The sequence below is a fragment of the Chlorocebus sabaeus genome, chromosome 18 (genome assembly GCF_047675955.1).
Source record: "Chlorocebus sabaeus isolate Y175 chromosome 18, mChlSab1.0.hap1, whole genome shotgun sequence".
NCBI classification, from domain to species: domain Eukaryota; kingdom Metazoa; phylum Chordata; class Mammalia; order Primates; family Cercopithecidae; genus Chlorocebus; species Chlorocebus sabaeus.
The window spans coordinates 34,911,289-34,936,212 of record NC_132921.1 but is presented as its reverse complement, the minus strand read 5'-3'; the positions used below and the strand labels follow the sequence as shown (position 1 = coordinate 34,936,212).

Below are 24,924 nucleotides of genomic sequence, written 5' to 3'. Positions count from 1 at the left end.
CCCACAGACAGACAGGGAAATCGAAACATCAAAAAAAAAAAAAAAAAAAAAATTGAAGCAAAACAAAAACACAACCACCCCTCCCCTGACAACCCATTTGCTTCAAGTTCTTGATCATACAGTACTCAACATCTTTGGATATTTTACAATGTACAACTCCAAACTGCAGCCAAGAAAAAACAGAAAGAATTAACCAGTCATCTGAAAAATTGAGTTTATAAGAAGTCATCACCTTTACAAAATAAAAACAAAAGCCCCAACACCACTGGATTCCAATTTATTCATGTTTCCTTTTTTTTTTTTTTTTTTTTCCTCTCTTTTAAAGTCTGGTTCGGCCCCAATCGCTTGGCTGATGGGGGGGACACGGGCACATTGGCTGGTGGACATGAGCATGCTTCTGGGGCAAGTGTCTGAAACGAAGACAGGAATCTGAGAGGCGGCTACAGGAATCTGAGAGGTGGCTGCCCAGGCAGATGACTTCTGAGAACAGAGGGCGTGTGTAGCAATCCTGCTGGCTGGAGTGGCATCCGGTGGTGCGAAGAATCAGGGGGTCTCTTCCGGAGAGCTGTGAGAGGGACAGAGTCTGTGCTCTTCTCTGGCCTTTTTGTTTGTTGTGTGTTTGCTCAGGAAAAAGCCAAGGCGACAGGAAGAGCTGAAGTCTCTTTGTGCCCACAGCACAGAGATTGGGGACTCCAGCCCTGGGCCCTCCCTGGGGATGAACCCTCCTCCTCTCTGGGCTGCTAAGAAACCAAAGCAAACTCAGCAAGAAAAGAGAGGGAGGGAAGGGGAGAGAAGCTCAGGAAGGCACGGGGCCAGCAGAGCCTTCCTTTTCAGGACCTGTTGAAAACTCAAGAATCAGGAGAACATGTGACAGCTCTAACTCACAGAGCCCTTCAAACCTCAGAGGCCTCCACTTCTCTGCACTGAGCCCTTTTGTTAAAAAAGGGAGCCAAATACTCCCACTTCACCCCCAGAGGGAGGAGGATGGGGTTGAGGGGGTTCTCACACAGCAAACGGGACCATCGCTAGCAATGCCAAGGCCCTGAGGAACCCACAACTCAAAAAGCAAACAGATAAACCCTAGAAAACCTACAGGTATGTATTTTCTCTGTTTTCAGGAATCAGGGTGAGGGGAAACAGTTGCCAGGTGTTAAGAGGTGGCCCCCATCTCTTCGATGTTGGCCCTGAGAGCCCCAAGACACTGCACAGCCTTGGAAGGGGCATTGGAGATGGGGTAAACACTAGTGCCACCAGGGGTCCAGACACGAACAGCGGCCTGCAGGGAAGGTAAGGTAGCATTCGGAGTTCGCAGACCTGCCTGTGGGCTTTGGTGAAGTTCGGAAGCTCCCCGGACCCCCGATCTCTGTCTAGTCTGGCCATATTTCTCACCTATGCTAATATGCTAATATAGAGCTGGATGTAATAAAACTAAGTCCAGAAAGATAAACTGTTTCCCCATGGACTTGGGGAGTACAAAGCTCCTACCCTCTCTGGGATTCTCTGGGGGGATAGGTGTGTATGTGTTTAGAGGTGGAGGGAGGAAACCTAAGTTACCAGCCCCTTCTATAGCCGGGTGACACTGAGCTACAGAGGGCTGACCTGTCAAGGTCACAGGACAGGTAACGGAAAAAATGGCCCTGGCCTCCCAGAGCCTGGTTCCTGACTGGTTCCAGGGGGCTTCCCTGCCAACAGAGCATTTCTTTCTATGTGGCAGGTGGGTAGTTCTCAAAAAGACCCCGGGGCCACTGGAGACTGGAAAATGAGCCCTCAGAGGAGTGTTGGCAGAGACTCTGCCACAGGGGGTGGGGCTTAACCAAGGTGCATGCCCAGCCCCTACCTCCTCCTGCTCCATCTGGCTGGGCACCAGGCCAACCACCCCCTGACCCCTCTTAACTCACCCAGCTCCTAAGTGCCCCTGGGCATCCAGTTCTGTGTGGCTTGGGCCGGTGCAAATTTCTACATGAGAGCCAGAGAGACAGCCAGGGAGGGAGGCCCGGGCTCCTGGTCTTTTGGGAAGAGATGCCCGTCTCAGAACAGCAAAAGGAGGCAGCTGCTTTAGGAGCCTGGGAAAATGCCATCACTGATAGTATTATTATTTTTTTCCATTTTCCCTTTGTGTTTTTAAAATAAAAAGTTCAGATCCATGGGGTGGGGGAAGAGCGGGCCTGGAGGGAGAAGGACTGGAGGGCTGGTGGGCTGGAGTCGACAGTGACCAGCCTAGTTGTTGGCTTCGGACATGGAGGCCACGTGGTTGAGGCCGGTGAGCCCAGGGAGGCCGGCCAGGCCCGCGGCCCACGGGTCGGGCAGCGGGAAGTAGGGCCGCGCCGCCGCCACGTTCTCGGCCAGTGCGAAGGCCAGGAGGCCCCCCGTGTTCCTCTCAGCCTCCAGCTGCGCGCGCCCAAACAGCTTCATCTGCGTCTCCTCGAACTGCCGCTCCAGCTCCTGCAGGCTCAGGGCGCCCTTGGGCGCTGCCAGGAAGTGCTTGGCGGGGCTGGGGCCCGGGAGGCACACGGCTGCGCCGCCCAGGTGGCCGCCCACTTCGCCCAGAGCCGGAGGCATCACGAAGGCCGCCTTGTCGGGGGCCGGGCCACCCGGCCCGAAGAGCAGGCTGGCGGCCCTCCACGCAGCGGGCTTGCGGCCGCGTCGGGGCCGCGCCATGCGGCAGCTCTGGCGCTTGATGTGGCGGTGGAGGTGGTCGGAGCGCGTGAAGCTCTTGTAGCAGAACTCGCACTGGTAGGGCCGCACTCCCGTGTGGATGCGCATGTGGTTCTTGAGGTCGTAGTTGTGCACAAACTTGGCGTTGCAGTGGATGCACAGGTAGGGCCGCTCCCCCGTGTGCTTCCGCATGTGGATTTTCAGCTTGTCCTGCCTGCAATGCAGAGACTGGCGGTCAGTTCCGCAGGGAACACCAGGAGCCATTCCTAACCTTCTGCTCCCCTTTCCTCCAGAACCAGCCGAGGCTCCCTACTGCCATGGAGTCAAACCCCAGAAATAGGTCCCATGCTAGATCTACCCTCAACTGCTGCCCCACCTTAAACAGGTATGGTTACTCACCTAGATTAAAGGGATGTGGAAAAAGCAGTGTCTGGAAAGTCCCACTCCCCTAAACTCCTTTTATATCCGAGCTCAGAGTCATGAAACTCCCACTCTATTAGGGGTTTATCTCACATACTGGGAAGACACTTCGCCAGAAGTCAGGGCTCTGACCTTAGTCCTCGGATAGTGCAGCGACTTCTGCTGATACCGGATTGCACTTTAATCTCACACCCACTCTCTCCAGGCAACCATATGCTTTCCCTCCAGTTCATCTATATGCTTTGGCCCAAAGTCCCTGGTCCCATCCCAGCCCCCGGGCTGTTGAGATCTGTCTGTGTTTGGCACTAATCTGGGAGGCTATAGAAGCTTGGGCACACCTTGTTCAAACCTCCTGCATGGTGGTTTCTTATCCTAAGCCTTGGGCTCTCCTCTTTGTCTGTAGACAATTTCAGGGTTTACAAAAGAGCCAGGCGCGAGAAGAATGCAGCCTAATCTAGGGCAAAACTTTTCGGGGTTTAAGTGGTATTATTCACAGGTAAGGTATGGTGTAGGGTGGGGCGCCTGTGACTTTTGGGGGTCTGGGAGCCTCTGCGCCAGCTGCAGACCCACCACCAACTTGCTGGTGACTTCAGGTAAGTTACTTAACCTCACTGCCCAGAGCTGAACCTGGTGCCAGACATCAGTTCTCATTGTCCAGGGCTGATGGAAAGAACGGGGTCCTGTGTCAGCTAGATTCCACATACCTCCTGGTGGCCTTGACAGGAAAACTGACATCAGGGGGTTGTTTTCATAAAGACTGAGCATTGGGTAAACCAGCTTAAGCTGGCTGAGGTACAGGCAGCTGGGCTGCAAGAATTCCTCTTGGGATAATTCGCAGCCTTCCCCAATGGGGCCATACGGGCCAGGAAGCTCTGTGTCTAGTCTCCTACCTCCTCCCTGAAGGTGTGGCTTGTGTGGAGCATCTGCCTATAATTTCAGACTCTGCTTTGAGGTTAGAGCAGATGTGGAGTCCAGGTGTCCTCCCTAAGATGGCCAGATTTAAACCCTGTTTCACATAATCCCACGACATCAGGTGCAGGTCCTAGGCTCCTGGTGTCCCCTGGCCACTAGAGGTCTCACCAGCTCTCATTTTCAAAATGGTTCTCCAGGGGCAGAGCAGGAGAGAAAAGGACATTCCCGTGAACACTGGCAGGCACTGTGGGAGGAGGGTCAGAGAGGACAGACCGTCCTCCCACCTGTGCTCACAGGAAAGCTGGAGAGCCCCTGGCACGGGGGAAGGGAAGTGGGGTCACCCTCCTCCCTTCCACATCCCACTGCTCCTGCCTCTTCTCAAACCCACCAGCCACCCCTAGGCTACATGGTACTCTGCTGTGATATCCCACCCACTACCAGCATGCTGTGGTCTCTGTAACCCAGATTTCACCTAGATGATTGGATTTTTGAGGAGGAAGGGACCTCAGAGACCATTTAGGCCAGTGGGTATCAAACTTAAGGATGCATTCGAACCATAATCAGGACTCAATAAAACAGTGCTGGGCCCTACTCCTAGAGATTCTGATCAGTAGGTCTGGGATAGGGGAGAGGGACAAAGGATTTGCATTTCTAACCAGGTGCCACATGCTGGTGTTGGTGGTGGTCCGCGGACCCCATACTGAGAACCACTGGTCCAGGCAAAGCCTCCACTATGTAGGTGGACAAACAGGCCCAGCTGGGGAACTTGCCAAGCTCACCCAGAGGGTCATGGCAGGCCCGGGAGTCAAGGCCTCTTTTCTCACCATAGCACTGTGACGGTGAAAATGGAAGTGTCAGGTGCCTGTACCCCTGGAGTGATGTACCGTCCCAGTCCTGAGGGGTATGTCTTGGGCCTCCACAAATACCCCCAGGCTCTGGCGGAAACACTGATGCTAGGTGATTGGTTGGGCTCCCTCACCAGGCCTAGCAGAGGGCTCAGCTCAGAATCAGCTAAGCGGGCTGTAAATGCATCATCTTATTGCTCCTCACCACAGCCTAGGAGGTAGGTTTTTTTATTTTTATTTTTATTTTTTTGAGACAGAGTCTCGCTCTGTCACCCAGGCTGGAGTGCAGTGGCACGATCTCGGCTCACCACAACCTCTGCTTCTCAGGTTCAAATGATTCTCCTGCCTCAGCCTCTTGAGTAAGTGGGATTATAGGCACGCATCACCATGCCCGGCTAAGTTTTGTATTTTTTAAAGTAGAAACGGGGCTTCATCGTCTTGGTCAGGCTGGTCTCAAACTCCTGACCTTGTGATCTGACCACCTCGGCCTCCCAAAGTGCTGGGATTACAGGCATGAGCCACCATGCCCGGCTGAGGTAGTTTTTTTTTTTTTGAGACGGAGTCTCGTTCTCTCACCCAGGCTGGCTTTAGTGTAGTAGTGCGATCTTAGCTCATTGTAAGCTCTGCATCCCAGGTTCTTGCCATTCTCCTTCCTCAGCCCCCCGAGTAGCTGGGACTATAGACACCCACCACCACGCCTATTTTTTTTTTTTTTTTTTTTGTATTTTTAACAGAGACAGGGTTTCACTGTGTTAGCCAGGATGGTCTTGATCTCCTGACCTCGTGATCTGCCCGCCTCAGCCTCCCAAAGTGCTGGGATTACAGGCATGAGCGACTGTGCCCAGCCAGGTAGGTTTTTTTTTTTAAGTCACTATTACACATAATTAGTAGTACGAACCCTTAGGTCACTCTCAAACAATGGACAATATAAGTGGTAAATCTTCAAATGTCTTCCAAACTTCTCATTAGTGTATCTAAAGTAAGTCCCATTTTTGTGGCAATTGGTCCGAGTATGTAAGAAGTGCTGAGAAGGTGCCTACAATATCCTTTTATTGAACACCTGCTTTGGGCAGGTAAATACATGACTTCATTGACCCTGGGAGTTCATTATTTAGAGGCAAGGTATGGTGTAGAGATAGGGCCCCTCCAGGAGTCTGGGAGTCCCTGTTGTAGCTCCAGACCCACCACCAACTTTTTGGGTGGCTTCAGGCAAGTTATTTAACCTCTTTGTGCAGAGCTAAACCTAGGACCAGACATCACTTCCCATTGTCCAGGGCAGATGGAGGGAATCTGGGTTTGTGTGAGCTAGATTCAACACATTTGGTGTACTTTCCTCACTTGGACACAGGCAGAAAGGAAGCTCAAAGAAGTTAAGAGCTTCCCAAAGGTATCCAGCTGGTGAGGGGCAAAGGAACCTGAGGGGCTACCTGGCTGTGGTTTGTTTGTAAGCTATTCTGGGGATGAGGAAGGATGGATTTTCACACCTGGGACTCCCAACCTGAGGCCTACAAGGACTGCTGCAGAAAGGGCAGACCAGAACAATCAAGAGAGGGTACCAGTAGCTAGCCAGCTTTCTGCCGCTGTGGCCAGAAGACTAGGGTATGCCAGTGGGAGGAACTCAGCCCTGGGCAGGAGCTTTCCCTAATGGAGACATTTGTGGGAATGGGGGCAAGGGGCGGGAAGAGTAGGCAAAGCTCATGAGAAGCCAGTTCTGGAAAAAACTCCAGAGGATCATCTAGTTTACCAGGCACACTTTACCACATTCTGATTCATGGTCTGAGTCAGTGGGCCCAGTAAGCTACACTATTAGCAGTACATGTCTCAGGACCTGGAAAACACTGATCTAATTACTTCCAAGATAAGGAAAGCAAGGACCAAAGAGGGAATGGTGTCCTAGGGCCACATAGCCTCCTTCTTTACACTGACCTTTCCTGTGGATACTAAGACATGTGCATTGGAGCTGGAGGTGGTGCCGGGTACGCTCCAAGAACTGGACCAGTTCCCTTCCCTGGTCTGGGCTTTAGTTTCCTGATCTCTGAAATGGGGGTTGGGCTGCATCCTTGGGGCCTCTAGTGCTCCATGAGTGTTTGCATCTGGGTAATGGGCTTCTACCAAATCTCTTTCTGGAGTCTGTTTGGCTGACTGGCTTCCTTGCCCCCTTCACATATTCAATCTACCTGTGGAAGCAGTGTGAATTTAAGCTGGAATATGTTCTAGCTGGAATCTCAGGAGCTGAGCTCTTAGTTACTTCTCTGTAGCAATGGAGGTCTGGTGGTTCCACTTAAAATTTCCCAAGGCCCCCTTGTCCAATGGCCTGTGTGCTCACTTACCCCTCAGCATGGCTTTCTGGGGTCTTTACAAGCTCACTGCCATCTCCTCTGCCAGCTTCCTGCCTGCCCCCCATGGTATACTGTCCCACACTCGGGGCATCCCTGCATCTTTGAACACCTGCAGGTATGAACTGGACTGCTGGTTCCCCAGTGCACAGCCCACCACATTACTGGGTGGATGCCTGGTAAACCCTGGTTCCTTCCCCGTGTGTGCATGTCTTGTGCTTGGACACTGATGTTCCATCCTTAGGGCCCTCCCAGAAGGTCAAGCCCAGAGCCAGGATGCCCCTTCCTCCCAGCCCTCCTCCTTCCAGCTCTCCTCCTCCCAGCAGTCCTCCCTGCATGTGGCATGGAGGGTTCTGGTACCTGCTTTGATGAGAACCTGTGGGATGCTCTTTCATACTCTGCACAACACACAATGAATGTAGATAGAGGGGAGGCTCACTGCATGTTTGGTGACTGACGAGAGGGGCCAATTTCAGAATTCCCTGACTACAAATCCGACATTCTCCCCTCTGGCCCTGGTCCCCTTGTCTGCCATCTCATTCCATCTCTCTGCATCAGGGACAGCCAAGGACACATGCATCCAAGCCTTGGTCTACGCGCCCGCTTCCAGCCTGGAGAGAGCTCATCGTCGGGAAAGTCGTGTGAGTCCTCATGAGCTCATTCCCAGAATCAAAGAAAAGGGCTGCGGGGCCTTGGCCTGAGGTCTGCGGCCTCCAGAAAGGCTCCCAATCAGGATAATGCTTTCCCAGCAGCCTCCACCCGGACTTCTTGTAACCCGATGGTTTGAGACACACTCTTCCTGCTACCACTGCTAATGCCATTACATTATCTTAATAGGGTTCCCAGAGCTGCCAGGAGTGGGAGGACTACAAACAGAGGGAAAACAAAAGCCAGGCTGCTGGCTCGTCTGGAGAGCAGGCAGCTGTGGGGGCACAGGGGTGGTCAGCATTCAGCTGGCACAGGAGGAGGCGGGTGGAGACTAAAAGGTGCAGCCTTCAGGGTTCAGCGGGAACCGGAAAGCATGCCTTGTCAGAGAGTGACTGCGGTGCAGAGGTCGTCCATCCCGCCCAGGACGGTGTGCCCTCCATGGGACCTCTGCTGTCTTTGGGCCAGTCTATTCTCATTTTGCAGTTTCTCGCCTCCACTACTGTCCCCATCAGGCATGGCTGGGGCACCTCTGGGAGCCAGGCTGCGAGAGGATGCAGGGGCTCCAGGAGATAGACCAGCCAGCCATGCTCTCTGGGAGCTCCTAACAGAAGGGCTTCGGGAGGCAGGAGTCTATGGTCTGCAATCAAGGACCCATGTGGTGGGAATTAAGAGGCGGAAGATGCAGAGGCTTTCACAGGGCCCAGGGCCAGGCCCAGTTGGCAGTGATGGCTGCAGATGGGACAAAAAGGTGTGTGGGGGGCCACCTGGGATGTCCATGGGCAGGGAAAATACCCACCAAGCACAGCAGTGTCCCTATGCATGAAGAACAAATGCTTTATCTTCCTGAGATCACATGCTCCCTGTTCTTCTAGGCCCGTCCTAGGCATCACCTCTGGCTGAACCCTGCCGTCCTAACCTTTGGCTCCTGGCTTCCAGACTTTCTGGGAAGAGAAGGGAAAGGACCCCTGATGAAGAGGATCTGAGGTAATCTTGGTCCAGACTGCCTCTGTCCTATGACCTGGAGCTCTTTCTATGTCCCAAGTCAGACCTGAAAGGGACAGGAGGAGCTGCCTCTCTGGCCAGCACAGGCAGGAGCCTTTCCCAGGAGGAAAACGGTGTCTTTGAACTAAACAGAGGGAGTGCATAGGCAGAGGGAGCCCAAGTGGTTACGGGGTGACCAGAGCTAGGAAGGGACAGTGTGGGGCCGAAGAAATAGTTTTGTTGATGTCTTTGAGGCCCTGCCTAGGGAGATTTCATATTTGCAACAGATCAGTGGTGGGACACCTGGTGGGACTGGCTGAAATCTAGAGCTGCCTCAGAGGTGAGGTTCCTGACACCAAAGAACAGACAATACCATTGTGGTGCAGCCTCTGTCCCTCCTCTCTAGACCCACAGAATGACAGCAGCACGCAGGGTCTTAGGGGTGGAGGGGCTCTGCTGGAAGGATTCCCATGTCCTCCACCTTGGTTGTGGCTGCTGAGGTCATTAGGAGTACATCCCCGTGGGGTGTGGACATTCTGGGAGTTGGCATCTGGGAGGCTTTGACTCAGAGCCTGGGCTGAAGGGCTACCATGCAGGGCAAGAGCAGGCCTCTCCAGCACCGCATGTGGCGGGGCGGCGGGGGTGGTGTCACAGGACCCTGAGCTCTCCCCAGCATCAAGGAGGGGAGAAGCTCAGCTGTGATGAAGACTTGGGTTCCAGAAGGAGAAATCATGTCTGATAGGAGGACTTGAGGGCAGCGTGTCTGGGTCCTTGCTGTGGGGACAAGAGGGACACGGCAGGGCCCAGTCTCAGGAAGTGGCGTGGCCCTGGAAGGGAGTCTGGGAATTCTACGTCAACGAGGCAGCCGTCGCTGCTTTAAGTGGCTGCTGAAGCGCCTCCAGGTGGAAGGGGCAGGTGTTGGGAATCGCATCGGGGAATTCAGCCAAAAAGCAGGTCCTGGTGGGAAGGGTGCAGGGAGCCTTGGCCGCGGGGGGAGTTACAGGAAAACCTCAACCTGAACAGACCACTCTTGGGGCTCTTCAAGCACGGAAAAGAATCCTTGCCGGGCAGTTCCAGAGATGAGGTGAGAAGCAAAGGCCCAGTGATTCTGAAGAATGTGAGGGGGAGTAGAGTGGGGAGTGTCCCACCAGGACAGCCACAGCCCACAGTGAGCAATAAAGGCTCTGAAGTGAGGCAGGCTGGAGCCATCTCCCCCCAGCTCGGGGTTTCTCTCCTCCTGGGAAGAGAGGGACCCAAGAGCTTGTCTGATCTTTTTTGGGAGAGTCAGAGCCCAGTGGGAACAAGCGGCGGGGGTGCTGGGGGGCTGGAATGCAGCGGCTTCAGCTGGAGACAGGCCTGGGGCCAGATGGCCGTCATTCTGGAGCAGGAGTAACCCAAGGCCAGATGGCTGGATGACCAGAGCTGCCCCACTGCCTATCTGGCCAGGAGTGGGGACTGCAGACAGAGAGGCCACCCCAAGTGACCATCAGGAATGTGCTGGGAGGGAGGAACCTGGAATGTCACCCTCCTATACAACACAGCACTGCTCCCCAAGCCAGGAGGCCCCACTCCCAGAGAATGTCCCAGGGTTCAGAGGGTGAGAAGTCTGTCTGCAGTGACTATGCAAGGTCAAAACCTTCCCTTAAAACAGGGTGCACAGACTGTCCAGACCTGGCGTGGACTTCACAGAAGGCTGTGCGAGGGGAAGGCCCAGAGAAAAGGGAGTGGGGAAGGAAGGGAGATGGGGGCTCAGGGTGCCAGCGGGGCCACCATGTGATGTCCTGAGACACAGATCCTTTTGGAATTGGAGTCACTAGCCTTGGTCTCCCCTGAAGGGAGAGGTGCTCCTGTTAGCCATCTGCCAAGGGGACAGGCATGGGCAGTGAGGGAGGTGGAGCCTGTGTTGGCAGGACAGAGCACTCCAGGCTGATAACATGGCTAACTTTTCTGATCTGGCCTGTGAAGAGCTTCCTGGCATCCTTAAAGTCATATGCAGGGGCTGGGACTCTCGGGCTGAAGTCAGGCCCCCTGTGAAGATGGGTGAGCTGTACTTGAATCTGGCTTTCACATGGTGTGCTGGCTTATCTCCCTTGGTCATTCCTGTGCTTTTGCCAAGCCCTGTTCAGGTGTTCTGCCTGGTTCTGTGGGGCTAAGGTGAATTCAGGAGGAGGCAGGGGGCAGCATCACCCGTGGTGGCATTGGGGTGACAGGGCTGTCACTGAGGGACATCCAAGAGGAGGAGAATCTCAGGAACTTTAGGTCCTTCTGCTCTGGGGAGTAACAGGAGCAGGGCATCCTGCCGTCAGCATTGCTGGGTGGCTGGCTTAGCTCACTGCTAAGGGCAAGGGAACACATCTTGGGTCTGTGAGGCCCTGCCCCTTTGCTCCTGCAGATTCTCCCTCCACTGTCACTGGAAGCATCTGGGACAGATGCTGTCTGGGGTTCCCCTCACAGAAGCAGCTGTGAGCAGGACCCCAAGGCCACCTTGGAAATAGTCTCATGACTTTAGAGGACTCATCTTTTTTTTTTTTTTTTTTTCCTGGAAAACCATGGTCCCTGATTTGATATCCAGTCTCATTCACAACCTTGCACTGTGTCCTCAGGCCAGAGCTTTGGGCCCACTGAGGAAAATCAAAAGAGTGAGCTGTCAGCAATTCCCAAACACACATCTCCAAGAGGAAGTGGGGCAGCAGCGCCACTGGTGTAAGTGTGGGGCTCTCAAGGTGAGTTCTTTGAGAGGGACAGTGGCAGTGTGGGGAAGGGACCTAGTCTAGTAAGTCATGGTCCCAGGGCAGGCATCACCAGGCTCTGTACACATAGGATACACCGAAACAACCAAACCCTGATGCCAGGCCACCCACCAGAGCCCTCCCCACCTGTGGACATGGCTGAGAAGATCAGCCTCGCACCAGGCACCACAGATAGCACCAACGGGCCATATTTTCCAAAAGTGAGGCCTATCTAAAGCTGGCAGCGGGCAGATCTGACCCCACATCAACCCGCCAATCAGTTTTGACTGCAAAAATTGCTGTACAGAGTAGGCATATAACATACGTTTGCTGAAAGGGACAGAGTCTATGAAAGATGAAAGGTTTATAATGTATTGATTTCAAATTTCAAGTTTTGTAACAGCATAAAATTGCCCCCCTTCCTCAAATGGAAAGGCAAATAGGAGAACATAAAAAGAGGCCCAGCCTTTAGGTCTGACCCAAAAATGACTGAAAGAACCTACAGGCATCTCTGCAGTCTACTGGTCACAGACTTTGCTGTTACACAGAGACTGGGATTCCAGTCCCAGCTCTGCCATTTTCCAGCTGCCCAGGTCAGCTAGCCACTGGGAGATGTGTCGTAAACAAAGCCAACCATGTCTCCCCATCTTTCCAGGGCCTGGCTGTGGCAAGAGTGTATTTAAGGTGCCTAGGACGGCCCCTGGCATGCAGAGCAGGCTTAACAAAGGTGAGTGGCTGCTTCTCCAAATCAAACAAAGGGGCGGCACTCCATCCGGGGAGTGCCATCCATTCAAACTGGGTTCCACGAGTTTACGGCTGGAAGGAGAAGAGGAAGCCAAGCAACCAAGGTGCCTGAGGCGCCCCACTTCCTTCCCAGCCAGAACAGCCCACTCTTACCTGCTCTATGCCATGGGCTTCCACCTAATATTGTATCTGAGAAAATACTGCAGCCCCTAAAAAGGGTTTGAAAGTCACAGCACCAGGTGATGCCTAGCACCCCTGCTAGCCGCAAGCCTGCATGTGTCTGGGATCCATCTGGGTCTCTGTCTCCATCCCCAGCCTCCCTGCCCAACTCTGCTGTCCCCATGGCCTCTGGCCCCGTCCCCCGCACCCGAGGGCTGCCATGCGCACCTGGTGAAGCGGACCTCGCAGATGGTGCACATGTATGGCTTCTCCCCGGTATGGGTCCTCATGTGCCGCGGCAGCTTCCCGGCCCCCATGATGACTTTGTGGCAGATGGGGCACTGCTGAGAGGCCTTGGGCTTCAGCTTGCGCTCTTCCACCAGGGGCCAGGGTGGGAAGAGGCCTCCCAGGTGGGTGGCACTCAGGAAGTTGAGATAGGCACCGTAGTCGTTCTCTGCCTTGATGGGTCCCAGAGGGCCCCCCGGCAGGTCAGGGAACATGTCCTTGAAGAAGTCATTAGGGAAGGGTGGCGGTGGGGGTGGGGGCAGCTCGTCCTTCTCCTCCTCCTTGATCTTCCGATTCTTGATGACCAGATCCAGTGGCCCACTGTCCATGGGCTGCTCAGGCAGCTGGGCAAAGGCACCGAAGTCCCCTGGCCAGAGGTGTGGGAAGAAGTCCGGGGCGAATGGAGACAAGGAGGGTCTCCTGTCGGGGATGTTGGCCTTGGGGTACAGGTTCTCCCTCAGCAGAGATTCGATGGAAAAGTCCCGGATCACCCCCAGATGGCCAGGACTGCCAGCCTGAAAGGAGTCAGGGAAGTCCCTGGGGGTGTCTGAATAGGCCTTCTCTGTGAGATGGTCCGTCTTGGAAGGGCTTTGGTGGCAGCTGATGTCCTGGGGGTCAGGCAAGTTTTCTTGGTCAGCAAAGTCCTCCGTGTCATCATCGTCATCCTCCTCTTCCTCCTCCTCCTCCTCCTCTTCGTCCTCCTCATCATCATCATCTTCGTCATCGTCGTCATCCTCCTTGTCGTCCTCCTCCCCTCCATCCCCCCCAGGCTCCATGATCTCCAGGCACACGTTCACAATGCACTGGATCTCCAGCATCCTGGCTGCATTGAGGATATGCTTGACGTTGCCGGCAGTGATGGTGAGTGTGGAGGTGTAGGCGAACTCCAGGATAGCGGCCAGAGCCTCAGGCTGGACAAAGTCGATCTCGTAGACATAGGGCTGGCTGGCTAGGGTGCCAGCTGTGAAGAGCTTCTTGAAGTACTTGCTGCAGGCAGCCAGGACAGAGCGGTGGGTCCGATACTCCTGCTCCTGCACCACCAGGAGCACGTCGCACAGCAGGCCATCGTGCCGCTGCTCATTGAGGCTGCACAGGACCTCACTGCTGTGGTTGGGGAAGGGAATGCCAATGAGCTCGTCAATGTCATTGGCCATGTTCTCAGCCAGAGCCCTGCAGAGACACACAGAGAAGACTGGGTTAGTGAGCATGGCCCCAGGAGGGGTCTCAGCTCTAGGACTCTGAGCCACCTTCTTGGCATAAGGGCTCCCTTTCCACTGCGAGGCCAGTCCTCCTACCTCTCAGCTTTGCCAAATCTCACCTGCAATTCACAGCCTGGCTTACAAGCTGGGGCTTTTCTCTGGACCCCTAAGACTCTTGGAGTTAGGCTTCTCACTGGGCAGCTGGTGTCAGCTACTCACTAAAGGCTGCAAGGCTTCTCTCAGGCTTGGTTTTACTGATTTCCACTTTGCCAACATGCAGTTGCAGAATACAACTGCAGGATGAAAAGCCACATGAACCCAGCTGTTGCCTTGGCTACAGGAACAGGACCCACCTCTGTGGGGCAAGGACCTCAGTGCTTCTGCTGAGAAGATGCTCTGATTTGTCTCACAAATCCTCTGACTCTGTAACAGACTTACACTTTGCACTGGCCACTAGGAAGCTTAAAACAAATTTCGTGGCCCATTTTCAGCAAGTGAATGGGGGCTCTGTGGTATGTTTTGCTTCCTGACCTTACTCGTTCATTGTAGTTGAAGTTTCCTTCCATTTGTAAATCTTGATCTTTTTTTTTTAAAAAAACACTAACTTCCTATACGTATATATCTGAGAGAGATTTCACCTATATTTAAATTAAATACAAATATAAATGCAATATTCAATATAAATATGCATTCTAGTACATTGTTAGTTAATTTTTCATGTCTATATTCTGTTAGCCTCATGAAAATATCAACCCCTGTGGTGAGAAGCATCTTCTGAGACACCTTATCATTATATATGTTATATGTAAAGTATGGCCAGTGGCAGCCACCAGGAGAAAGCAGGGCATGACAGAGGACGACTGACATCCCTTCCTTTAGGAAGCACAGCTCACAGCCTAGGTGAACATAGTCAACCGGGACAAAATGCGGCATCTGCCAGGGAAGGTAGGGGCATCCAAGGAGAGAAAACATTCATGGGTTGTTAGTTTCTGTTTCTGATTGGGCCAGTAAAGCCCGTTCCTCATCCCTCTTTTCCGCTTATCACTAGAGACAGAAACTAAAAACCATGGCTTCAGGCCGCTAAAAGCCTAAAACAAAACAACAAAACAGAATAACAACAACAATAAAATAAGGTGGGTCGGACAAGCTTGACAGGGCTCTTCCACTTACAGCAAAGCTTCAACATGGCCCATCTAGATAAATCCTAGCAAAGCCCTGGCCCTTATCTTGGTACAAATAAAGTGGGGAGAAAACAAAAAGGAAAACAAATCCTAAAGCCCCACGCCCCAGTGGGAAGAGCTCTGGAGATCCTTACGCATTTATCTTCTGGATGTTTCTGCCCTGGGAAGGCAGAGGCAGTGGGAGGGGAGGAGTGAGAAGTGCCGGCTCATAAAGTGTGAGTGTGACCTGGAGGCACTGGGGAGGTGGCAGGCATGGAGGATGCTGGGTGCCCCTCCCCTGCCCTCACCTTCTCCTCTACCATGGGGCAGCCCAGGTCTTCCCTAAGCAATTTCACAGGCCAGGTGCTCAGGAGGCTTCCCAGAGCTAAGGCCTCACTGCTTTCCTACCTTCTTATCTTTAAAAGGGCTAGAGACCCTGGCAGTCCATGCATTCATTCTCTAAATATTATTGGGTAGTCTCCCTGTGCCAGGCTCTGTACTGGACTCTGGGGATGCACAGAGAACAAATCAAGAAGGCCTCTGCTCTAACAGAGCTTAGAGGGATATAACAACTGTGATAAAAATGTACAGCAAGATTCACCTAACAGAGTATACAGATGCAGATAAGCCATCTTATCTGAAAAGATGTTCAATATCATGAGCAATTAGGGAAATTCAAATTAAAACTATCATAAGATATCACTACATACATAGGATAGTGGCTAAAATAAAAAAATACTGACAACACCAAATGCTGGTGAGGATGTGGAGAAAAGGATCACTTATATATTGCTGGTGGGAAGGTAGAATGGTACAGCTATTCTAGAAAATGATTTGGCAGATCTTAAAAAAACTAAATATGCAACTGCCACATGACCCAGCAATTGAATTCTTGAGCATATACCCCAGAGAAATGAAATCTTATGTCCATAAAAAACTCACACACAAATGTTCATGGCCACTTTATGCATGATAGTGAGTAACTGGAAATAACCTAGACATCCTTCAAAGGTGTATGGCTAAACATTGTGGTACGTCCATGCCATGGAATACTATTCAGCAATAAAAAGGAATCAATTCTCAATATGTGCAACAGCCTTGATGAATCTCCAGGGAGTTATGCTGAGTGAAAAAAGCCAATCCCAATGGGTTAGATATTGCATGATTCCATTTATATAACATTCTTGAGATAATAAAGTTATAGAAATGGAGAATAGATGAGGGTTGCCAGGGACTAAGGAGGTGGTGGTAGTGGTGGGAGGGAAGTGGGTGTGGCTATAAAAGGGCAACAGGAGAGATACTTGTGGTGATGGAAATGCTCTGTGTATTGATTCTATCAGTGTTCATATCCTGGTTGATATTGTACTACGGTTTTGCAAGATGTTACCATTGGCGAAAACTGCATAAAGGGTACGTGAGATGTCTCTGTGTCATCTCTTACAACTGTAGCTGAAATAAGTATCTCAAAAGAAAAAGTTGAAGAAAAGCAAATGACAGGAAACAACCTAAAGCCACTAATCAATCTCTTCGCTTCTCTCCATCTCTCATCCAGCTATCTACCACAGAGCTGTAAGGGAGGAGAGGAGGGGAGCGCTTTACCCAGGGTCAACAGGGAAGGCTTCCTTGAGGAAGTATCATTTGAGCAGAGACCCAGAAGAGGAGAAGGATCCAGCATGGGAGGATGTGGAGAACAGTGTACCAGGCTGTGGGAACAGTGGCACAAAGTGGGCAGCCCCACCAAGGTGCCCTTGGTCTGAAGGGCCAGGTTCTGTTCTGAGTGGCCCCGTTGAACATGGTTCTTGTCTGTTGACAAACCATTCCACTTCTGCATTTCTCTGGGGGCTCAGATGCACCATATCCACCCAGATCCCTTGAGGGCCTGTGTAGAATTAGCTGATGGACACCCCTCCTTCTCTCTGACCAGGGAGGGTGTCCCCAGGCTGAGGCTTCAATGGGCTGTGCTGCAGAGAGAGCTCTGAGGCCACCTCCTACATCCAGAGGAGGAGAGAAGCTCCTAGTGACTTCCTCCTTTCCCTGGCTCCCCACTGTAGTGGTGGGCACCCAAGGGAATGCAGAGGACTTAGGAAACCACGGCTGCCTGCGTGGCTGCAGGCCGGCGGGCTCTTTTGGGGCTGCCATGCCCCAAGGGGGCTGCCTTTGGGCAGCTGGGCTGGGGGCCAGCAAGCTGCCCCTGGAGGCCTGGATCAGAGGGGAGGCTTCAAGTCTGAGCTACATTTAGTTTTGGATGCTCGAGTCAGGTGTGGTATGAGCATCTGTGCAGTGAGCAAGGGGGACCCATCAGATACCTGTCCCACCTCCTTGGCCCCAAGCTCTTTGCTTCAGATACTCAGGACCCATGAAATGAACTGGGAGGATAGGGCAGGCCAAGCCAGCACCTTCTCTCTTCAGGTCAAATCCTCTCCCTAAACAACGGGTTTCCCAAAGAGAAGTCAGGACTGTCATCTGTCCTTAGGCTTACTCAGTCCTCACAATAAAGCATTTAGCTCCTATTGTTATCATCATTCCCATTTTACAGATAAGGAAAATAAAGCCACTAAGAGTTGATGCACAGAGGATGAGTGAGGGCACAGAGACCTGAGCCTGCGTCTGGCTCCTCAGGTCATGCTCCCAACCACAGCCAACTGCAGCTCCTGCCTCTGATCACAAAAGTAACCAAGAAAGGCCAGTAGTCTCTGCTAATGCCTAATGAGTGACCCAGACTGCAGCTTCAGAGGTGCTTAGGGATGACTTTGTGGAGGCGGGAGGGAAGGTTTTGGGTGGCCCTGCCCTCCAGGGACAGCCAAGCAGTCAAGGGCAGGGAGGGCAGACCGGAGCCCTCCAGACAGGCTTGGCCAGCCTCAGGGGATGGAATGTGGAGACCACCCCAGCCCCAGGCTACTGCCTTTCTCATAGGGTTGGGGAGGGTCCTCTCCCTTGCTCGGTCCCCAGAAAGCCTCCACTACTCTGTGTAAGTTTTGGTGGTGGTTTTGGCAAAGCTCTGCCGGGGGTAAGAAGAGAAGGGGAGAGGAGAAGATAGAGCTGTGGCTCAATGAGCCTTTCCCATCCCACTTTCTGAGCACAGCCCAGAGTGGGTGGTCACCTGGATGGCCACAATGCTCCCCTCCAATGTGCCCCAAATGTACCTTTGAAGTCCCTACTCTCCAATCCCCAAACATACACCCTGTTCTCAGCTGCCATGCCTTTGTTCATGCTGAACTTTTGACTGGAGAATACAGCATCTCACACTTCTGGGGGTCCACATCCCATCCACACTTCAAGGTCTCACTTAGACAACCCTTTCCCCATCCCTCAATTCAGAGGCTCCATTTCTCCAGCCTTTGGTCTCCTGATTCTTGTCATTTATTCAACTCTACCTTGAACTGTATTGATTGGTGTCTCTGCTAGATTGTAAGCTGCTCGAGGGCAGATCATATCATTAAATGCTTAGCACAGTCCTGACACAAAGTTGGTGGAAGGTCTATGGCAAGGGCTGTCCTTAGCTGCCATGTTGTGAGGATGCTCAAGCAGCCCTAGGGAGAGGTCCCCAAGGCAGAGGATTGAGGCCTTCTGCCAACAGCCAATGCCAACTCGCTAGTTGAATGGGTGAGCCACCTTGAGAGTGGATCTTTCAGCCCCATTCAGGCCTGACGACAGCAGCCCTGGCTGACATCTTGATTGCAACCTCATGAAAGACACTGAACCAGGACGGCTCAGCTGAGTATCTCCCAAATTCCTGATCCACAGAAACTATGAGGCAATAAATGTTTATTCTCATTTTAAGCTACTACATTTTTGTGTTGTTATGCAGTAGTAGATAATAATCCAGGGGCACTATTTCACAGACATTATAGATTTTTGATATTTATCATAATTTTCTGGCAGATGGCAGTTAAATGTCTCAGTTTAACAAAATGCGTGTATTACAACAATGTTTTGATAGATGGAAGTAAACGTATTGAGGAAGTGACACCTTTTCCTAATTCTCACGAAGCCACCCTGTAGGTAACAGGGTCCTGACCCTCAAAGGGGCCTTCTCATCTGAAAAGACTGTGTGTAAATGAAATGACCCTTCCACTGTTGAGTAAAAAGCCAAAGTCAGTAAAACCCCAGGAAATTAGTTCTCTATCGAGAGCCAAGTTTTCTTGCTTGCTAACGGCTTATTCCTTTAGAGATGAAAATGTTTTAAAATGCTTTTCAGGGAAAATTCCCACCATTCCTTAAGCTTTACTCTGCCTTTTAAAATAGAAGAGCTGGAACCCGTTAGACCACGTGTTGGTGATCAGTGTCCCACTGTGATAACCGTCTGAGCACTTGGAGAAATGGCATGTGGTTGTCCTACGCTAAGTGCGGATCTTCTGTGCTTTGGGAGCAATGTCTACCTGAGATTCAGAATCAGGAAACCACAGCTGTGTGACTCTGGGAGGCCACTCCACTTCTCTGGACTTCTATTTCTCATCATGTGATAGGATGGTCATGAGAAATCTGATAACACACATCATGACCATGAGGAACCAGAAGTGCAAAGTGGGTCTGACGATGGGGAGGGAACCCACTCCGTGACCCTGGACTGAAGGCTGGTTTGCCCAGCAGTGACTTCTCACTGTGCCTTGGTTTGTGACCTTTGTTCCATTTCTGGAGAAACAGATGTAACCATGGTAGCTCAAGGCTGTTTTTCCAGGCAGGAGACTAACCTCAGAGGCAGGGAGTAGGAGGGGTACGCTGTGGTCAGGAGGTAAGGGCTGCCACTTGCTGTTTCATTGTCTTTTTGGGAAGAAGTGTCCCCACCCTGCATGCTGGGAGCTTCCCTGGTGACCCTAAGATTCCCATGCCCTGGTGGGCCAGTAGACAGCAGTGTCCCAAAGGGGATGTCATGCCCCTGCCCCCATGCCTTCCATCCGTTTGCCTCCCATCATCTAAGCTAAGGCAGTTCTGTCTCCAAGAATAACATGCAGGGAAAAAAAATTCAATACACACACACAGACACACACAAGAAACAAAACAAAACACTCAACAGCTAGAAGAGGCTTGATGTGAACTATGAACCTTTGGTAGGAAGGAGCTAGAAAAAAACCACACAGATAAAAATAAAGGGGAAAGATGGGAAGAGGAGATGAGGAGCTCGGAAATGGAAGAAAGAGGTTAAAGAAGAATGCAGCGGAGTTGAAACCTTCTTAGATGTGGCCACTATTCCAGAGAACTTCCCCTGAGCCTCTGCGTTCAGTGGAAGGTTCTAGAACCCAGGTAGGTCCAAGCAACCCTGTCTGAAAAAGTGGCACTTCCCACTCTGGACTTCAGTTTGTTCAACTGTAAAATGAGAGCATCTATCCTCTCAGAGAGAGACTGTGCTCCCCTCTCTCCCTACCAAGAGGTCAGCAAGCTAGTGAGCTTTTGCAATAATAGCTACCATTTATTGAATGCCACTTGTCACATGTCAGTCATCACACCTCTAATCCTTTTTCAAGCAACACAACTCTGAAAGATATAGACTTTTATCAGCATCTCCAATTTACAGATAAAGAAACAAGTATGGAGAGGGCAGGTAGCTTGCCCCATTGCTACCCAGCCAGCCAGTGTCTGAGCCAGGATTTGAACCCAGCTGCATTTGTTGCCAAAGCTCATATTTGTTCCCCTTCACCATGCTGCCCCCTGCAAAGTAAAATCCAAGGGTGGGGGGATTTGGACCCTTCTCCTTGGTTTAATCAGAGCCAGGCTAGAGGGATGAGCAGAGAAGGCTGAAACCCAAGCTTGCCAGGTGACTAAGGAGGAAGGAGGGGCTCAGTACAGAGTGCAAATGAGTGGTATGGGCAGAAAGGCACAGGATCCCTGTGGGCTGGGGGTCAGGGAAGGCTTCTAGGAATAGGCGCCTTGTCTGAGCTGTGAAGAGTAGAAAGAATTTCATTGGGCAGAGGGGGCAGGAAGAACATGCTCTGCATCATTTGGATCCGGAATGGATCTGGAAAGCTTTAAATCCCTTCTGAAAATAGGTTTAACCTGGATTCCCCAAGTGGGATCAAACACATTGTTCTCAGCTGGCGCCGACACTGTGCCTGGAGTTGACTGAGGAGGTTGAAGATGAGGTCCCTGCTCTCAGATAGCCTGGGTTGACATCCTCGCTTCACCACCCATGACCCGTGGGACTTGGTAATTACCCTCCTTGAGCTCGGTTTCCTCATCTGTACAATGGGGATGAGTTGCTATGAGGATCAAATGAGGTAACGCATACAAATTGCCTCCTGATACCTAGTCAGTGCTCAACCAATGCTAGCAATTGTGAAGTCCAGGAAGGATGCAGACACCCTTATGGATGTTTTCACAGGGATGGGGCCATATCAGAAACCAGTTTGCGTTCTGCACAGTTTTGCAGAGATCTACACTATTGAAGACACTTTCTGAGAAGGGTCCTTACAGGCTCCCAGGGCTCTCCCCTGGCATATGTCCAGGGCATCACCAGGTTCCAAGGTGTTTTCATACCTCCTTGTCTCAGGTACTTCTAACCCAAAGAGCTTGGCAAAGCTGGTACAAATTTTATGTCCATTTTACAGATGAGAAAATTAGGCACAGAATGAAGACCATGCCCCAGGCCACACGGCAAATCAGTGTCAGAGCTAGAATTAGAACTAGGATGTTTTAACCCATTTATGCCTAGTGTTCCATTATTGGAACGCTAAGCTTGTGGGAGTTATGTATAGCCAACTGCTCAAGGTCATCGCCAAGGTCTGATTTTTGACAAAAAAATTCTCAACCTCCTGCATAAATGGGTTAATGCCCAAGCCTGTGCCTCCTCTGTTAGACCACAGTGCCTCCAACTAGGTGCAAGGCTGCCTGGCTAGTAAAGGACTCGTGTTCTAATCTTAGTTTTACTAGGAACATGAAGTGCTGGTGTTAGGCAAATTATATACTTCTGCTGCCTCAGTTTCCTTATCTGGGAAATGGGGAAGTAATTGCGTGGATCTCGCTGAGTGGTATGTGAGTGGAATGAGTCAGCCTGAAGTTCCAGCCTGAGTTCTTGGGTTATTAGGAAGTCCCATTCCCCCAGTGAGATGACCGGCCTCAAGGCAGGGTCTATTTCTTGTATTTCTGTATTACTCCCAGGATGCCAGCAAGTAGGAACATGGTAGACACTGAATGAATGAGATTGGTTCACATAAACAAAGGGGATAGCTTTGAAATCACAAAAGGCAGTGGGATGGCCCCAGCCCTCTACTGTGGGGACACCTGACACTTGAACAGAGCCCCATCATTCATAAGGTGCTTATATTAATTCATTTCATTCTTCTGCTGGTATTATGGTCCCTGTTATGGAAATCAGAGAGGCTAAGTGACCTGCTCCAAGTCACGCAGCTAGAAAACAGCAGGGTGGGAACTGGATTTCTGCTTCAGTCCCATTGCTTTCTTGCCTTTCAAGAATAGAACTGTTGGTGCAATTCTATTGCTATGATCCACAAGTCCGGCGCCTCCCTGAATCCTGCTCAGCTCAGCAAATCTGGGCTCAGGATGGTGGTTCCATCTGCCAAATCCCCAGGGCAAGCTGGCCCCAGCCAACTGAATCCCACTATCCCAGAAGCTGTCCCCACCCAGTCTCCAGCCTCCAGCTCCTCCCATGCCCAGGCCTGGAGCTTCACAGCCACCTGGTGGAAGTTGTGGCTGTGGTGGGGGTGGGAGGTGTGTTGCACGGGGTGAGAAGGGATGTGGATTTCCTCTCCAGGTCTGGGAATGAGGTTGGGCAGCAGCTACCTGCGTTCTTTGAGCAGGTCTTTACTCCCGGTGGTCTGTAGGCACTGAAATCCACAAAGGGGTGGTGGTGGGTTAGGGCAGGGTAAAGGGTGGGAGACTTGGCCCAAGGAGCTGGCCAGCCCTAGATCTCCGCTGGGCGCACCCACCCAACCCTTGGCAGTTTCCCCAAGCAAGGCGGTCACACCCCTTGGCCCTGGAATGCCCCTGGGCTTTGGCTGCCCCAGAGGTTGGAACCAGACATGTGGGCTGGGAGGCTGGGCAGGGCTACTTCAACTTTTAGCCTGTGCCCTGCCCGCCATAAGCACCCCAGGCAGAAAGCCCACACTGGGTGAAGCTGGCCCCACCTGCTCTGCCACCCTGCCAGGACATGCCTGGAGCCTGCAGTCCCCAGCTGAGCCTGGCCTACTCAGCCCCTCAGGGGTTTTGTGCGATCTGCTCTGAGCTTTCTTCCCCTGCTAAGGGCAATGGCCATTCAGGTGTTACCTTACAGTGGGAATGCAGGCCCTTCCCACCTCACACAATTGTGCACCCCCTCCTCTTTCCCTGCAATGTCCAACCCCCTTGATAAGAGAAGTGATGGCCCAGAAGAAGCCAGACCCAGGAAGCAGACACCCCTGGGTTCTCATCCCAGTCACAGATGGATTTTTTCTGCCCCTACACCTAGGGGTCTGAGTTTTTTTTCCTGCAACTGGTCACTCAAGTCTCTGCTTCACGGTTCTCTGCTGAAACCCCCGGGTTAACAATGTCACATGCCTGTTGAGCTTTACTTTCAGGAAAGTCTGTTCACAGACATTTTTCTTCATATGTTCTCCTAGGATCCCTGTGTATACAAGGAATTATTTTGCCCATTTTGCTGATGAGAAACCTAAGCTCCTGCTGGTGAATTGATTTGCCCAAGGTCATAGAACGGCTAAGTGACAGAGGTCCCAAACCTCCTGACTGGTCACCTAGTCTCTGCCCCAGTATGAGGCTGTGTCCCCTGTTGACCTCTAGCCCCAACATCATCACCACCTCTTCAACCTTCACTCCATCTCCTCTATGCCAGCATTGGTTTGACTTTATTAGAACAAGGTCTAAGATTACCACAGAGGTTTAGAGTAGGGCAAAAGCCAGGGTGAGCTTCTCCAGGCTGGACTTGAAGAGTACCTAAGAGGGTAAGCCCAAGGGATGGGCAGATGGATGAGGAAGAATGAGGGGAAGCCTCACACCTGGGCTTTGGGGATGGAAGTGGCTGTGGGATTGAGGCTGGGGGTGCATGAGTGTCAGAGCTGCTCAGTCACACCTAGAGGACCCCCTTCTTCTATGTAGAGGCTGCCTGAGGCCTCTGGGGGAGTCTGAAGTGGATGTGCCAGGCCCAATGCCCTCATCCCCTCATCCAAGGGTGGCTTGAAGCCTTTTACCTTTCAAAGCACTTTCACCTCCTTGGTGGCAGGCCAGGTGGAGTTATGCCTATCTGACAGATGAGGAGACTAAAGTGAAGTGAGGCTAAGGTCACAAAGCAAGGAACAGTGGCGGAGCTCACATCGTCCCTGAGGCCACTGCTTTTGCTAATGCACCATGCAGGGGACTTGCAGGAAAGACAGAAAAAGTGGGTTCCCTATGGGGCTGCCTGGCCTCAGTCACAAAGTGAGGGCTCATTCCAGTTTGCTAGGGCGCAACTGCAGGGTCAAGAGCTGGCGGGGCACACCAATGGAGAGGGGCGCCACTGCAGATGGCTGGCACCCTGGCAGGATTGGCCATGGAAGTCTGGGGCAGGCAAATGGTGCCCCTTCAAGCTGTTGTTCTTTAATTATTTTTTCATCCTTTATTTACTAGCGGGGAGCGGGGGAGACTTGTTTTCTTTTAAGAAAAGCTGCACACCTCTTTCATGTTCAAAATAAAGGATTTACTACTTGTGTTTATTACAGGCGATTTCCTGAGCCAGAAAACTTCTTGGGAGGCTTATTAAACCTTATTAAACCACTGAAAATTTAGATAATAAAATAAATCACCTGTCTCCCATAAACAGCACTAGGCCACGCGTTACTGAGTTTCATACTCCCAATGGCCTCAGGCTGCCTTCACAGGAGATGTCCCCTGCTGGTGTTGGATGGCTCCCTGGAGGGTGGGGCTGTGGT

The 24,924-nt window shown here is 51.9% G+C and overlaps 1 protein-coding gene across 12 annotated transcripts in view; it reads right to left on the bottom strand.

The window, feature by feature from the left end:
- Positions 1-286: 286 nt before the first annotated feature.
- The window catches only part of ZBTB7C (zinc finger and BTB domain containing 7C), a 381,563-nt gene continuing 356,925 nt past the window's right edge, over positions 287-24,924 (bottom strand). For all 12 annotated transcript variants that reach the window (XM_037982347.2, XM_073006328.1, XM_073006330.1 and 9 more), the window contains 2 exons: positions 12,658-13,884; positions 287-2,869 (listed from right to left, as the gene is read on the bottom strand). In XM_037982347.2, the coding sequence (XP_037838275.1) occupies positions 2,218-2,869; positions 12,658-13,884 (1,879 nt within the window). In that variant the 3' untranslated portion in view covers positions 287-2,217. The remainder of the gene's footprint in view (positions 2,870-12,657; positions 13,885-24,924) is intronic.